The 14224-nt window shown below is 36.8% G+C and overlaps 3 protein-coding genes across 4 annotated transcripts; 2 read left to right on the forward strand and 1 right to left on the reverse strand.

The window, feature by feature from the left end:
• Positions 1 to 1740: 1740 nt before the first annotated feature.
• Positions 1741 to 3577, forward strand: LOC140873630 (AT-hook motif nuclear-localized protein 22-like). The gene has a single exon (XM_073276819.1). It carries the CDS (start codon positions 2158 to 2160, stop codon positions 3004 to 3006), a length of 849 nt encoding a protein of 282 aa, XP_073132920.1. The 5' UTR covers positions 1741 to 2157; the 3' UTR covers positions 3007 to 3577.
• Positions 3578 to 4599: 1022 nt separating this feature from the next.
• LOC140873653 (uncharacterized) lies at positions 4600 to 9981 on the forward strand. 2 transcript variants are annotated; one of them, XM_073276853.1, is made up of 14 exons: positions 4600 to 5097; positions 5884 to 5958; positions 6066 to 6173; positions 6450 to 6482; positions 6581 to 6673; positions 6804 to 6929; positions 7041 to 7184; positions 7288 to 7704; positions 7788 to 7922; positions 8070 to 8288; positions 8359 to 8634; positions 8795 to 8932; positions 9049 to 9354; positions 9476 to 9981. In XM_073276853.1, the coding sequence occupies exons 1-14, from the start codon at positions 4909 to 4911 to the stop codon at positions 9698 to 9700; spliced, it is 2484 nt and encodes an 827-aa protein (XP_073132954.1). In that variant the 5' UTR covers positions 4600 to 4908; the 3' UTR covers positions 9701 to 9981. The 2 variants fall into 2 exon arrangements, with proteins under 2 accessions (XP_073132954.1, XP_073132955.1); XM_073276854.1 differs by lacking the exons at positions 4600 to 5097; positions 5884 to 5958 and having other exon boundaries at positions 6070 to 6173; positions 6581 to 6665.
• A 73-nt stretch (positions 9982 to 10054) lies between these two features.
• Positions 10055 to 13808, reverse strand: LOC140873654 (uncharacterized). Its single transcript, XM_073276855.1, has 5 exons — positions 13394 to 13808; positions 12560 to 12638; positions 12182 to 12250; positions 10822 to 10993; positions 10055 to 10650 (listed from the first exon to the last, which is right to left on the reverse strand). The coding sequence occupies exons 1-4, from the start codon at positions 13711 to 13713 to the stop codon at positions 10886 to 10888; spliced, it is 576 nt and encodes a 191-aa protein (XP_073132956.1). The 5' UTR covers positions 13714 to 13808; the 3' UTR covers positions 10055 to 10650; positions 10822 to 10885.
• Positions 13809 to 14224: the final 416 nt, after the last annotated feature.

The following is a 14224-nucleotide window of genomic DNA, read 5'->3' on the forward strand; positions in this document are numbered from 1 at the left end:
GTCAGCAAAGAACACAATGATAATCTCCAAAAATAAGAGAGCTTAAGTTAGAGAGCAAAAATGAGAATGTGCAAAAATGAGAATGTACCTTTGATATAAGAGATGCACATCTGTTTATAGATGTTTTAGGAGTGTTTTGTGGGCTTGGACCCTTGTATCTTAAGCCTCACAAATTTGGATTTATTTATTAATTAACATATTAAGCTTCTATCTCATCATATATATTTTATGATTGAAACTGAATTTCGACAACGCAATGAACATAGATTGTTAGGAAGCAAAAATATATGAAAAAAAAATAATTTCTTTTATGTTTATAAGGAAAATAAACATGTAAGTAATAAAAAAACTCAAACTCAAATATTTGATTGAAAAATTACTCTGTCCATCATTATTTTTACTTTAACTTATAGATTATTATTATATGAAAAAATGTATACCGTAGGTGTAAAAATTAAATTTTAGATTTATTATCGTGCAAGACATTTGGCATCAGTCATATAATTATAAATTGAATTGTCCTAAAACTGGTTGAGGATCATTTGAATTAAAGTTTATTTCACGCTCAAAAAACAAATATAAATTGAATTGTCATAAGTAAGTCGTAAATTGTGGTGTGTTTTTAGGTGGAAAACGTGTTGTGTTTGCCATATTTTCACCTTATTATACCGTTGAAAATTTCCCTTTTGCTGTTATACTTATTCCCATTCCGAGTGCAGCTCATCCAACTCGACTGTAGATATAGAGGCTGTTTCTAATTACACGGAAAAAAAAAACATAAATGTTTAAAGCAAGTTTCTTGACTATTACAGTAACTAGAAAAATTATAATTTTAGTTTTGTATATTTGTTTCTCCGCAATTTTAATAATCTAAACCATCAAATTTCAATTTTAAACCAATACTTTTTTAAAAAAAAATTGATAATTTCTGTAAAATTTTCAATATTATTGAGATGCTTATATATATGAATGAGTACTTGACAACTTGTATAAATTTTGTTCTCTTTCCGATAGTTTGGTAATTATAATATATTAAAAACAAATAGAATAAATATTGTTAAATTTAGATACATATCTGTATATTTGGAACAAACGACAAGGATGATTTACATAATAGAGACACAAGGCATATAAGATTCGTGAATTGTTTGCTCTTTGTCACCCTTCTCCATTGTCTTGGGTTGAAGATTTTTAATCAACTTGGTTGATAGACGTAGTTTTAAATGATATTTTTAGTCAATAGATTATATTATGTTATTTAATTTTTTTAAACAATAATTCGTAAATTGCAATCTTCCCTCTACTAACTTTATTAAATCCTGTTTCTCAATCTACGGATTAATTTGGTCTATATAATTACACTAAAAAAATAATATTTTTAAAATAGAAAGTGAACTTTTTAAATAATTGGATTAGGTTAGAAATCCAACCGATAACTAAAATTGGGATCAGTTTATGCTACCCACTTGATTTGGACGGGCCATATCGCACGACAGATCAAATCATTTGATATGCTGTTGTGCTCTGATCCATTGAAATTACTTTGAAAACACTCTTAAGATAATATCAACCAAACTATAAAATTGATATCGTTTCACGAGAATTTTTGTGTTTTGGACGCATCAGTGTGAACAAGCTTGGCAAACCGAGCTAAAGAGAAATTAGAAGCTTAAAACTCACGGCAGACAAAAGGAAATGTGTGAGTTGTTTGAGGAGGTGGAGACATTTGTCAAACATACGGACGAAAAACCATGCAAGTTGGGGCGCTTGTAGTTGAGAGGTTTGAATAGATAGACGAGACGTACACATGGTATGTGTGTGTGTGTGAGAGAGAGAGGAATTAAAGTCCACTTTGATCGGAATTAAATGTTTGAAAATCTAGATTAGAATTTGGTGGGTGACACCTAAAGATATAGCTAGCTCCATTTTCTTTTCGATTTGTGTGGATTCATCCAAGTCAAAAGAAATCAACAAAAGTTTCAATTAGTAGGCAAAGAGAGGAAGAAGCCAAAGTCTGCTTAGCTTTTTTTTTTTTTTTGGGTTGTGTTTTCTTTGAATTTTCGAGCTTCGAATCGAATTCATTTATCGGAGTCGCTTGTGTAGAATATATTTGTAGCTTTTTGGTTAAGATCGAGTCGCTAGCAAAGTGAGAAAACAATGGATAACTTTTTCCAGCATCGTTTCCACCGCCACAGCCAGAACTCCGAAGACGAGCAGAGCGAAACCAGCGGCCTGAACATGGGACAGAAGCGGAGTCGCGAGGAGGGAAACACTGATTCCGCCGGGAAGTACGGCGGCGGCGGCGGAGGAGGAGGAGGAGACGTGTCCGGATCAAGAAGGCCTCGGGGACGACCGGCCGGTTCGAAAAACAAACCAAAGGCGCCGGTGATCGTCACCCGCGACGGCGGCAACGCGCTGCGGAACCATGTCATGGAGATATCCGACGGCTGCGACATCATCGACAGTGTCTCCAAGTTCGCGCACCGCCGCCAGAAGGGTGTTTGCATTATGAGCGGAAGTGGGTACGTGGTGAACGTGACCGTGAAGCAGCCGGCCTCCCCGAGGTCGGTGGTGACTCTACAGGGTCGGTTCGAGATCTTGTCGTTGACGGGGTCGTTTCTGCCGCCGCCTGCTCCGCCTGCAGCCACCGGGCTCACCGTGTATTTATCCGGCGGGCAGGGGCAGGTGGTGGGCGGCAGCGTGGTGGGGCCGCTGCTTGCGTCGGGGCCGGTTATTGTAATGGCTGCTTCATTCAGCAATGCTGCGTACGAAAGATTGCCGCTTGATGATGATGAAGAAGAAGAAGAAGATAATGCTGTTCAAGTGAAAGGAACCTCTCCGCCGCAGGCGAGCTTCGGTGTGCAGGTGGCGGCGGCGCCGCCACAGAATCGGCAGCGCCAAATTTCGGCTGACCCTTCTTTGTTTCAAGGTATGCCACCAAATCTTCTGACCTCCGATCAGATTCCGAACGAGCCATTTTGGGCTTCCGGCCACTCACCGTTTTAGCTCTAATTCATCCAAAGTTGACATTAATTTGTTGGCTTCATTTTGTAGCTTGTTTAACCATTAATTTGGTACGTATTATCAAGAATTTGTCGATTCTAGCAAAACTTAGCACATCATGATAATGGTTGGGAGATTTTCTAAAAACCATTTATTAGCTTTTGTTTTTTACAAAATTTCAATATTTTGTTATGAAAAAGTTGAGGACTCCCAAACACTATGTACATGAACTTAGTGTTTATGAACTTGTGGAGGTTAATTTCTTGTGGTTCATTCTTTTCAACAAGAAGATTGTTTACATTTAGTAAATTTCTTTGGTGATCGGATCATTTTTACTCCTCAAACATTTTCATGATAAATTGTAGTTTGTAAAAACATTGCATTATTGACTCTCGATTGACTGTTCGTGAACATCAACATATATGTGTGATTTTCTATATATCGACTCCAGTCAATCACAGTACATGCAACGTGCAAGACATGTATTCAGTGTGATGCTATCAATAATTCGGATAAATAAGTTGTAGTATTGTTCAAATTAATTGTTTTCTTTTTGGAAAAAAATAAATAGATAAAGAACAAAGCCAGTAAGTACTCTGGTCATGTTTGACAAATCTTTATATTCGTTCATACGAAGTAAAGAGATGGATTATTGGACCAAAACTTCTTGTATTTGCGAAAAGTAATCGTCAATGAGAATATCAAGACATGGTTGGCTATAGTTTCAATAAATATGAGAACGGATCGGTTTAAACTAACATAAAGAGTGATATCTTAATGCAACGTCTAATGGTTTCAAATAAATTTAAACATTTGGAGTCATAAAAATATATTGATTTCATACACTTAAATTAAATACATATCTGTATGTTATGATCTCATCAACCTAAAAAACAATGAAAAAATATAAATTTGGTAAATTATAGAGGTGCGAATGCGATGGTGGAATTGAGTAAAGTTGGTCGCCTTTGAACTTTTCTTTGTTGTTGACCAGACTTTTCATTTATAGCGGTTGTAGTTATTAGTATTATATCTAATTTTTTTTTCCCAAAAAAATTACTTTTTGACAAATTGTGAGATTCCATTTCTCATAACAACATTTTCTCGTGCAAGTCTGTCGTGCATAATAAGCTCGGTGGTTTATCTATTAACAGGTGATTTATATTTTTGAAAAGTTTTTTTTTTTCAAATAAAATGAAGGAATAATTTTGTAATTTCAAATGTTATTGGTAATCCACTGTGTAATCTTCCATATACACGTAGCATTTTCCTTTATCTAGTGGACACTAAAAAATAAAAAGTTTAATTCTTACATCATTATGGAAAAAAAAACCTATTAAGTTAAAATGGGATCAGATCAAATCAAGCTTGAGTCAACCCAAATCAATTCTATAATAATCTTAACCATAAGTTAAGACAAAATTATAGTAAATGTGTTGTGGTCAACCCAAAACAATTTTACAATAATCTCAACTATAAGTTAAGACAAAATAATAGCAAACGTCGTCATGTACTAACAGCTGAATAAGTAAAAATATATTTCGATAGAAAAATCATAAAAATTTTTGTGAGACGATTTCGCTGCGTCAAAAAATCGTCCTGGGATAAAAGATCCTTGAGATTTTTTTGATCACGATGGTTTCTTAACCTGTCCGGTATTTTGGCCGACTTGATAACGCGCAAACAATGAGTAAATGTTTGAAGTCCCCTTTTCTTCATTATCAACCAACCGTAACGCCTACCGGCTCTAATTAATGGTTGCATGAAGTAAACTGTATCGTTTGTGCTTCCTTCTTTGAGATTTAGGCATCCCTTTTGGCCTTCGAGACTATGATCAATTTTCGAGAGACGATAAAATTTTAGCGAATTTTCCAGTTACGCGGATTTTTGAGTTATTATAAGCAGATGGGCAGAGTAAAAATGAGATCTTTTGGCTGGTTTGAGGCAGAGGAAATCTTGATCAAGATGATGGATGAAAAGCCTCCAGTTCTGCTCATGGTTCCTTTGTTGCTTCTTCTTTGGGCATTTGAGAAGTGGCTTTTCTCTCTTTTCACTTGGCTTGCTCTTGCTCTGGCTGTCTGGGCTACAATTCAGGTCATTTCCATTACCTTTTTTTTCTTTAATCTGATTGATTTTCCACGTGATATATGGTTACTTGTTGTCGGTTTTTCCATAGAAATATTTATTACTTTGCAATACACTGTTTCCGAAATTTTGGAAAAAAGGAAATTGATTTTGGTCAACCATACTGTGCTGTTTTGTAACATCTCAAGATCCATTGACCCGAATTGTTCACTTATGCTGAATGCAAATAATTGGGTTTGTGGCGAATTAACAGTGTGGATTAGATGAAGATCTAGTGGTGGAGAAACTTTACTTTATAAAAAGATTGTTGAAATTGAAAAAATCATCCGATTTAGGTTCCTATGCCCACTCTGGATCAGTCATCAGCCCTTGCCCTCGTGACATAAATTGTTAATGGTTAACTAGAGGAAATCCGAACTCTAGAATTGTAAGAATATGGTAGGAGATATGTGTCAGAGGTGGGGAAGAAGCATTAGGGAGAAAGATTCATTTTATGGATTGGGTCATGCTCTTTTTCACTTCCATTTAGTTCTATTTCAGTACATTAAACAAAACAAATAATATTTCCAAACAAACACACTATTCATAACAAAGGTAAGTTAACAGCAGAATGCTACTTAGATGATGTACTAATTTCACTGCCCTTTATGAATATTGCATTTCTAGAAGTAATACTAATTTCACAGCAGAGTAATGTGAATCACTTGTAATGAAATGCATCAAGTCTTAGTCACTCAACTCCTTTGGGTTTCAAATTGTTTCTGAATGTTTAGAGCTTCGTCTTGTCTTTTGCAGTATGGAAGCTATCGACGCCGAATATTAGAGGAGGACTTGAATAAGAAATGGATGCAATTAACTTTGCAGACTTCGGTAACTATCTTCTTAATTTCCCTCTACAAACATCTAGCTTTTATTTATACATGCTTATTTACTTTTCCACATTTACATTGAGGCTTCTATTTTTTGTATCTGTTCAGCCAGCAACGCCTTTACAACAATGTGAATGGTTGAACAAGCTGTTAACTGATGTATGGTCGAACTATATAGATCCCAAGCTTTCTACGCGATTTTCATCTATTATTGAGGTAAACTATTCTGTGCTTCATAGCAGTTAAGGTCACTGTAACTTCTTTTTTTCACAAGCATATCCGTTCATGATCGTGTTGAAGAAAAAAAAAATTTTACTTGGTTTTGTTTTGAACATTATCTTTTTCCTTAGTCGTTTATGTATTGACTTGACAATGAAAATATTTGCCAGAAATATGTATTGACTTGACAATGAAAATATTTGCCAGAAAGATTAAAATCGGTGTCTTAGCTTTTCGATATTTGCGTATGCTAATCCTCTATTAATTGTGCAGCGACGCTTGAAGCATCGAAAATCAAGGCTATTTGTGAGTTCTGATTTTCCATTCTCATCATATGAAGAACTCGTTGATTATGATTCTATATTGTGCAAAATCATGCCTGACAACATGCTTCTACTTCGTAGGAAAAGATTGAGTTGCAAGAATTTTCACTTGGTTCTTGTCCTCCAGTACTCGGACTGAATGGAATCCGATGGGCAACAACTTCAGGTGATCAGGTTTGATTTATTTTCAAGCTTCAATTTGGTTTGTATATTTGGTGAAAACTTGAAAGAATCCTCTTGGAATCTTTCCTTTGCTCTTCTGATGCAAGAATTGAAGCATAACAGACACTGTCTTGTGAAACAGCGAGTCATGCATTTGGGTTTCAACTGGGACACAACTGATGTAAATATCTTGATGTCTGCCAAGTTGGCAAAGCCACTTAAAGGAACAGCTCGAATAATCGTGAATAGCATCCACATTAAGGGTGATGTAAGTGACAAATTTATCATCTTGTTTTCTTGTTGATTAAATAAGAATGTTCATTTCCCAGGCGGCCTTATTCGTTCAAACTTTTTCGCTTATTTTACTTTGAATATGCAGCTTCTTTTGGTGCCCATTTTAGAAGGGAAAGCCATTGTATACTCATTTGTATCAACTCCTGATGTAAGAATAGGTGTTGCCTTTGGGAGTGGTGTAAGCCAGTCTCTTCCAGCAACAGAGCTACCAGGCGTTTCTTCGTGGCTGGTATGACTTTTAACAACTATCATTGTCATAATGTAATTTAGAACTTTTTTCTTCTTACATCCTTCCCACGTGCACGAAATTAGTCGTGTTGTTTACTTTACAGATTAAAACTGCTACAGATACATTGAATAAACGGATGGTTGAACCTCGACGTCAATGTCTTGCTTTGTCAGCCGTAGATTTACAAAAGAAAGCAGTAGGTGGTGTATTATATGTAACAGTGGTCTCTGCAAGTAAACTTTCTAGGAGTAATTGGAGGAGCAGCTCTTCCGCAAAACAAACAAGCTCTTCAATAGATGCCCATGTGGAGGATCGATCCAACAAAGAGCTTCAGACGTTTATTGAGATTGAACTGGATGAACTAACAAGGAAAACGGATACGAGGGTGGGATCTAATCCTATGTGGGGCTCGACATTTAACCTGATTCTACATGATAATGCAGGAGTCATCAAATTCAACCTTTATGAATGCACTCCAGGAAGTGTAAAATATGACTACCTTACAAGCTGTGAAGTAAAGGTATACCTTTGTCTTGAATCTCTTGTTGATTTCACTCGGTGGGGCACTCTTTTATACGGCCTTTTTTCTCCCAATCGATGCAGATGAGACATGTGCCAGACGATTCGACTATCTTTTGGGCCATTGGTTCTGATTCCTCTGTGATTGCCAAGCACGCTGAGCTATGTGGGAAAGAAATCCAAATGACAGTCCCATTTGAGGGTAGTAATATTGGAGGCGTATGTTTCTATCACATTTTCTTGCCACCCAACTGCATAGTGATACTGTCATAAATAGCCTATTCTTGGCTCCTCTTCAACCATTTCTTTCGTTCGAGTGCATCCCGTTAGCCATACTTTGCTAATGATATTCTAAACACCTTGCAGCTTACGGTGAAGATTGTACTTAAAGAGTGGCAGTTTTCCGATGGCTCACATAGCTTGTCTAGTCTCAGCTCAAGCTCTCATCCACCACTATATAGGACTCCAAACTATTTATACAAAACTGGGAAGAGAATTTACATCACCGTTCTAGAGGGCAAGGACCTTCTTGTGAAGGACAAAATTGGGAAATCTGATCCTTATGTTAAATTGCAGTATGGGAAGGTAATTTTGAGATGAACGTTTAACCTCGATCACACGATTGTTTTCAATGTAACGAATTATTGATCTCTAGGCTACTCAAAGAACAAGAACCGTCTCGCACACTTCCAACCCCATTTGGAATCAGAAGTTTGAGTTTGACGAGTTAGTAGGTGGGGAGTGTCTGAAAATCAAATGCTATACTGAAGAGACATTTAGTGATGAGAGCATTGGCAGTGCTCGGGTGAACTTGGAAGGACTTGTAGAAGGGTGTACGAGAGATGTGTGTATACCCCTCGAGAAAGTGAAATCGGGAGAGCTACAGCTTCAGATAGAGGCAGTTAAAGTGGAAGATAACGAAAATTCCAAGGTACTTGTGGACATTCATTCTTGCCTGCGAATGAAACAAGATATATGAAAAGAACGTTAGATTTGAGGTTGAAGCTATCTTCTCCAGTAGTGAGCTGATTAGCAGGCCATGAATTCTACTGGAAGTTTGATTTGAACTGTATTTTCTTGATGTTCTTCAGGGTTCACAGGCAACTTTAGCCAATGGTTTGATCGAACTGGTTCTTATCGAAGCAAGAGATCTTGTCGCTGCCGATCTCCGGGGAACCAGTGATCCCTATGTGAGGATCCACTTCGGGAACATAAAACGACGTACTAAGGTCCCTCTTCTGCCCTGTTTTCAGATAGCTCGTTTTTTTGAAGATTCATGTGGGGTAATCTTTTTGCGGAAGGCCAAGTCTTGGTTTCATGCTCTCTGGCATTTCTCTTTTTGCAGGTTATGTACAAAACACTGAATCCAAAATGGCATCAGACGTTCGAATTCCTTGATGATGGTAGCCCCCTCGTGTTGCACGTGAAAGATCACAACACTCTTTTACCAAGATCCAGTATAGGAGATTGCGTCGTTGAATACCAGATGTTGTCTCCCAACCAGATGGCTGAAAAATGGATACCTCTTCAAGGAGTGAAAAGGGGAGAAATCCATGTTCAAATTACAAGAAAATTACCCGAATCAGAGAAGAGATCAAGCATTGATTCTGCGCTGTCCCCAACTAATCTGCATCGTGAAATTTCCATGCAGGTTGAAACCATTAGTATTTCATCTCCAACTTTCATCCATTTTCTTGTAGTATTTCATGCCAAGAACTTAGGATACTCACTACTTACATGAAAGAATTTGTATGTCTCTTGGGTGTGATCAGATGAAACAAATGATGATCAAGGTTCAATCTCTGATCAACAAGAACGATCTCGAAGGAGTATCCAAATCGTTGAGCGAGCTTGAAACTCTTCATGATACTCAAGAAGAGTACATGGTTCAACTTGAGTCGGAGCAAACAATACTAATCGGGAAGGTCAGGGAGCTTGGACAAGAAATTTTTAACTCATCGCCTCCATTGAGAAGAGGGGCTACTCTTCCTTGGTAGAACCGAGGAATCACGCGCAATGTCGTCAACTCGATTTATTGATCGATATCTAGTCAATATCAATATAGTAAAAAGATGTATACGAATTGTTGTGCAAGCATATGAAATGTTAATAAAAACCTTGTAAAAAATATGGGTTTTTCTTGCACAAATTTGTGTAAACTTGTGATTGAATGTACAAATCTTGAAACCTTTGTAATCATACGTGATAAATGGCCAAGGAAAAACGTCCTAAAGGTTATATCATTTTTGAGTGACTGCAATTTATGTTATTGCGTGTATCATATTGTTTTGCACATAATGGAATTGAAAGAGAATTAAATAATAATTGGCTATTCAATCGCAGTCTTAGTAACTGCCTTTACAACATAATATCATGGTCTTCATCAATAATCAGCTATTATCCATTCTTAAATTCAAAAGAAAACTTATACCAATCATGTAACTTCATATCATGTTCTCCGATGCGTAAAAAATACATTTTTCACCACTGACGGATGATAAGCCAGTGGATTAAGAAGACCAGATATATAGTAGGATGACTAATCTAGTAGGACACGAAAGAAACAGCAGAGTACTGCGAGAAAACGAGGCAAGGGTCAGGCTTATTTTTTTCTAGCATTGGAGATGATATGAAGTTACATGACACCCAAAATATATTTCCAATAACATTTCCATGTGAAGTTACATGGAATTAGCAATGTAAATGACCATCTTCGCCAATTTCTTGAGTTCCAAATCCAAATTATGACAACTAGAGTTAAGTCCATTTGTCAAACTAATAATCTTACAGCAAAACTTTTCTCCAAAGACTGGAAATAAATATATTGACTTGATTGGCTAACTCACCAGCAACCACTGTGTAGGAACTCTGTTTCTGTGAGCACAGCTTAACCTTCATTGGCATTCAAATGGCAAAGAATTTTCCGGCCTCTCCATGAGATAGCTTCCTAGAAATGGAAATCATTGTCATGCATCTTCCGAAAAACGCAGAAAAAGAGAAATTATCTTCACAACCTAACGATCAAAGAGTAACAATATTCTGAATAACATGCCGGCTAGTTGCTGGTAGTTTCATGCAACCCTGAACGTGAGCCGTGTCATCCAAAAAGAGGAATTACCATCGAGACTCCAAGATCGGAATAATGGCTCTGTAGTTGCATCTGTAAGTAGAAATTACTGGTTTCAGGAGTTCTTGGAGCTTTCTTGTGATGAGATGTAGATTCTGTATGCAGCAATGGACATTGTCACATTACCAATGACAGTCAAAGCCGCTTGAAGTGCTACCAAGATCTGTAAAACGTAGAAGACATTTCACAATTTTAAGTACCCATTGACGAAAGGGATTTCACAATGAGAACATTGGTATATAAATATCCAACAACAAAAGTAAAGGGGTCTAGAATGCAGAGTACTGATCATGTAAATATTAACTAGATTATAAACAAGCAACTGTCTCTGTCCAACACATAGTGAAGGCCTGAGCGGGGTAACTCCACAATTAGGACATGATCCCTCTTGGTTTGTAGGCCTGGAAAGTTAACTGAATCAAACCAATATTGGAGTTGAAGGAATGCACAGCATCAATATTTAATAATGCTCATTGGTTCGTGATACTTTCTGTGCACCATCCCATGGCATACATTGTTAGGCAATAATCCGATTCGTTGTGTATGATTTACTAAACATAGTAAGAATTGTTTTTAAAGCAATTGATTGCCCCCATGAACGTCACAATATTTTGTTTTTCCGATGCATATCAGTTCTGGCAACACATAGAACCCCTACGCCAGTCATCAAATGTAGCACACTTTTACTAGTTACTAGATCAATGACACCGAACTATGAATCATATTAGTCGTGGAAATATTCTTAGGGACATTATGCCAGCACAAACTTTGAAGAAGCAACTTGAGATTCCTAAACTTGGTCCTGAAGCCTCCAAGCACCATCAAGATGCGAAAAAGCTTTGGTTATGCAGCCAAAACCTTGATCAGATGATTCAGGAATCACTGAAAGAGTAGACTGAGTAGTTGATGTTATGGAAGAAGTCTAGCTGTGGGACCAACAGTAGAAAACACAACTGTTTCATTCATAATCATCATATGCTTAAACCAAACGAGAAGAAAAAATATACAAGAGAGATATGGAGGATTGCTAGAATTCTCATTTTCCAGATGTTAATAAGCAATTGTTCTGAAGTTTAATCTTATAAGGCCAATCTTTTAGCTCTTGTAGAAATCTAATTTCTAATATTTGCAAACATCACTGAAAAGATCTTTAACCTCTACATTTGTAATTTCATTACTTCTCTCTTTCTCGTAACCTAAAAACTGTTGGAAGCACTCAGTCGAACTTCATGTAACTGATCAAGTATAATGATGGATAGCAACTAGTAAGTATAAACCTTCATTCAGCAATCTTTCATGTAGTCAACAGATGCTATGTAACTTCTTTTAAAAGCCAATGCAAAATTTTTACCTCAAGTGACTCTGAGTTATAAAAGAAATGCCATGTACAGGCGCAGAAGGCACCACCTAATAGGGGTACCTAACAAAATAGGTAAAATGCACGTCAAAATCTGTAATAACAAATTCAAACATCATTCAAACCAAAACACATTGCCAACAAACCTACTATTTTATCCGAAAACATATTTTTCTTGGAGGACAACAATAAATTATATATCTTTATCAGAAAATCGAACTTCACCAGTGCAATAGACTAAGAATTGGGTCCAAATGCAACCAAAGGCTTCAAAATTACAGATCTAAGGCACAAAATACAATTGAAGATATACTATGCATGAATCTCCACACAAACAAAATTAAATTTACAAGAAAGGGAAGCATAATTCACCATTCCCCAAGAGAGACCCTTCCAAGATTCAAACCCAGATTTCTCCCCGTATTGCCATACCAAAACCATCGCAGTGACCCTTTTATGGAAAGAAAATTCATGTCATATGGTAAACAGGGTAAGTTAGATTCTACCAGGCACTGCCTTGAGGTAGATCTAACGGTGGACATTTAACAATAAATGTGAGGTCCATTATTTTTTAGTGGACCCGCATGTATTGATAAATGAGGACCCTTAGATCTATCATGGGGATAATGCGTGTAAAGGTAGGTTGAAATAAACCGGTAAACAGAAACAAGACAGCACAGAAACACTTCAAGTACGTCCGGCATTACATATGACTATAAATTATTTCACTGAGACAACAAATCAACGTCTTGAAAATTTTACTTTCACAAGTAAAGGTGTTAGACCATTGGTCCGAAATGAGAGCTCAGCCAAAAACGAAGCTTTCTAGTGGGAGAGACCCTCGAGCTAAAAGTCAGCCCAAATTTTATTATGGATCCCGTATAGAACAACACCACCCACAAATTGAGTAAGTAAATGTTAGCGGAAGTCCACTGCTTTCCTCAGTTACCAGTTATCAAAATATGCAACTTAATCTAGCTTGAAATATTATAAAGGACCAAATTCTCGACATAAAACTAATGTTCTAGGGCTCCCGCTACTCGGCTCTTAGACACCACCAATAGCAATGTGAGGCCCCATCAAGAGAACTCAAAGAAAGCTCAAGCTTAGTTAGCCTGCCCACATTTTGGCGTAGAGCCAAGGCGAAATGCGCAACGAAAGGTAACTGTAAAAAAATCGATTCTTTACAAACTGAAACATCATTACCATTCAGCAACACTGGAAACATGAATAGCCCAGGTGGGCAAAGAAAGTGCATTGGAAGGTTCACTTAAAAATGGCGACTCCACAGCATTTGAGGGTCCCACGAGGGAAATCAAAGCAATTCCAGCAGCTCCTATACAAAGGGCCCTGGCGTTCGGCCTCTGCTCAAAGTGCGCACAGATGGGACTTGGAGTTGTGTGTTGAGTTCTTTTGGCAGCAAATTTGTCAAATTTGGGTGAAATTGCATGAGACGAGACGTGGGCTTGCTTGAATTTTTGGAAGTTCATCGTTTTGGGGAGATGAAGACAGTCAAGAATTTCCATCTTTCTTTCGGTTTATAAATTTTCGATTTCCGAAATAGTGAAGGGCGAGCACCATACACTGAAACGAACGAGAGATGATGAGACTTGAAAAGGGACTGAGCTGAAAATGGTTTGGCGAATTTGGATATTTTAGGAAGTTCGAGGGAAATTTACGAATATGTGGCCCGGTATTGTATTATAATGTTGATTTTATTTTATTTTTTGAGAACATAATATAATATTGAATTTAGTACGTTATGTTATGTCATCCGATAATTTAATGCAATTTGACAAAAACAAATCAATACGATAATATTAATTTAATAAATAAAAACGATGTAAGGTTACGTTTGAATGGTTATATTTCAAATTCGATAATTTTAATTCTATTTTATCGTTAAGATAACGTGTTTATATAATATTTCATGTTGACTAAAATGTGTTTTAAGTTGACCAAATAATATTGTCATTTAAAATTCAGTCTATCTTGATATCACTAATGTGTAAAGTAGTATTTTGATTTATTGTTTAT

The sequence above is a fragment of the Henckelia pumila genome, unplaced genomic scaffold (genome assembly GCF_033568475.1).
Source record: "Henckelia pumila isolate YLH828 unplaced genomic scaffold, ASM3356847v2 CTG_80:::fragment_1, whole genome shotgun sequence".
Classification (NCBI taxonomy): Eukaryota; Viridiplantae; Streptophyta; class Magnoliopsida; order Lamiales; family Gesneriaceae; genus Henckelia; species Henckelia pumila.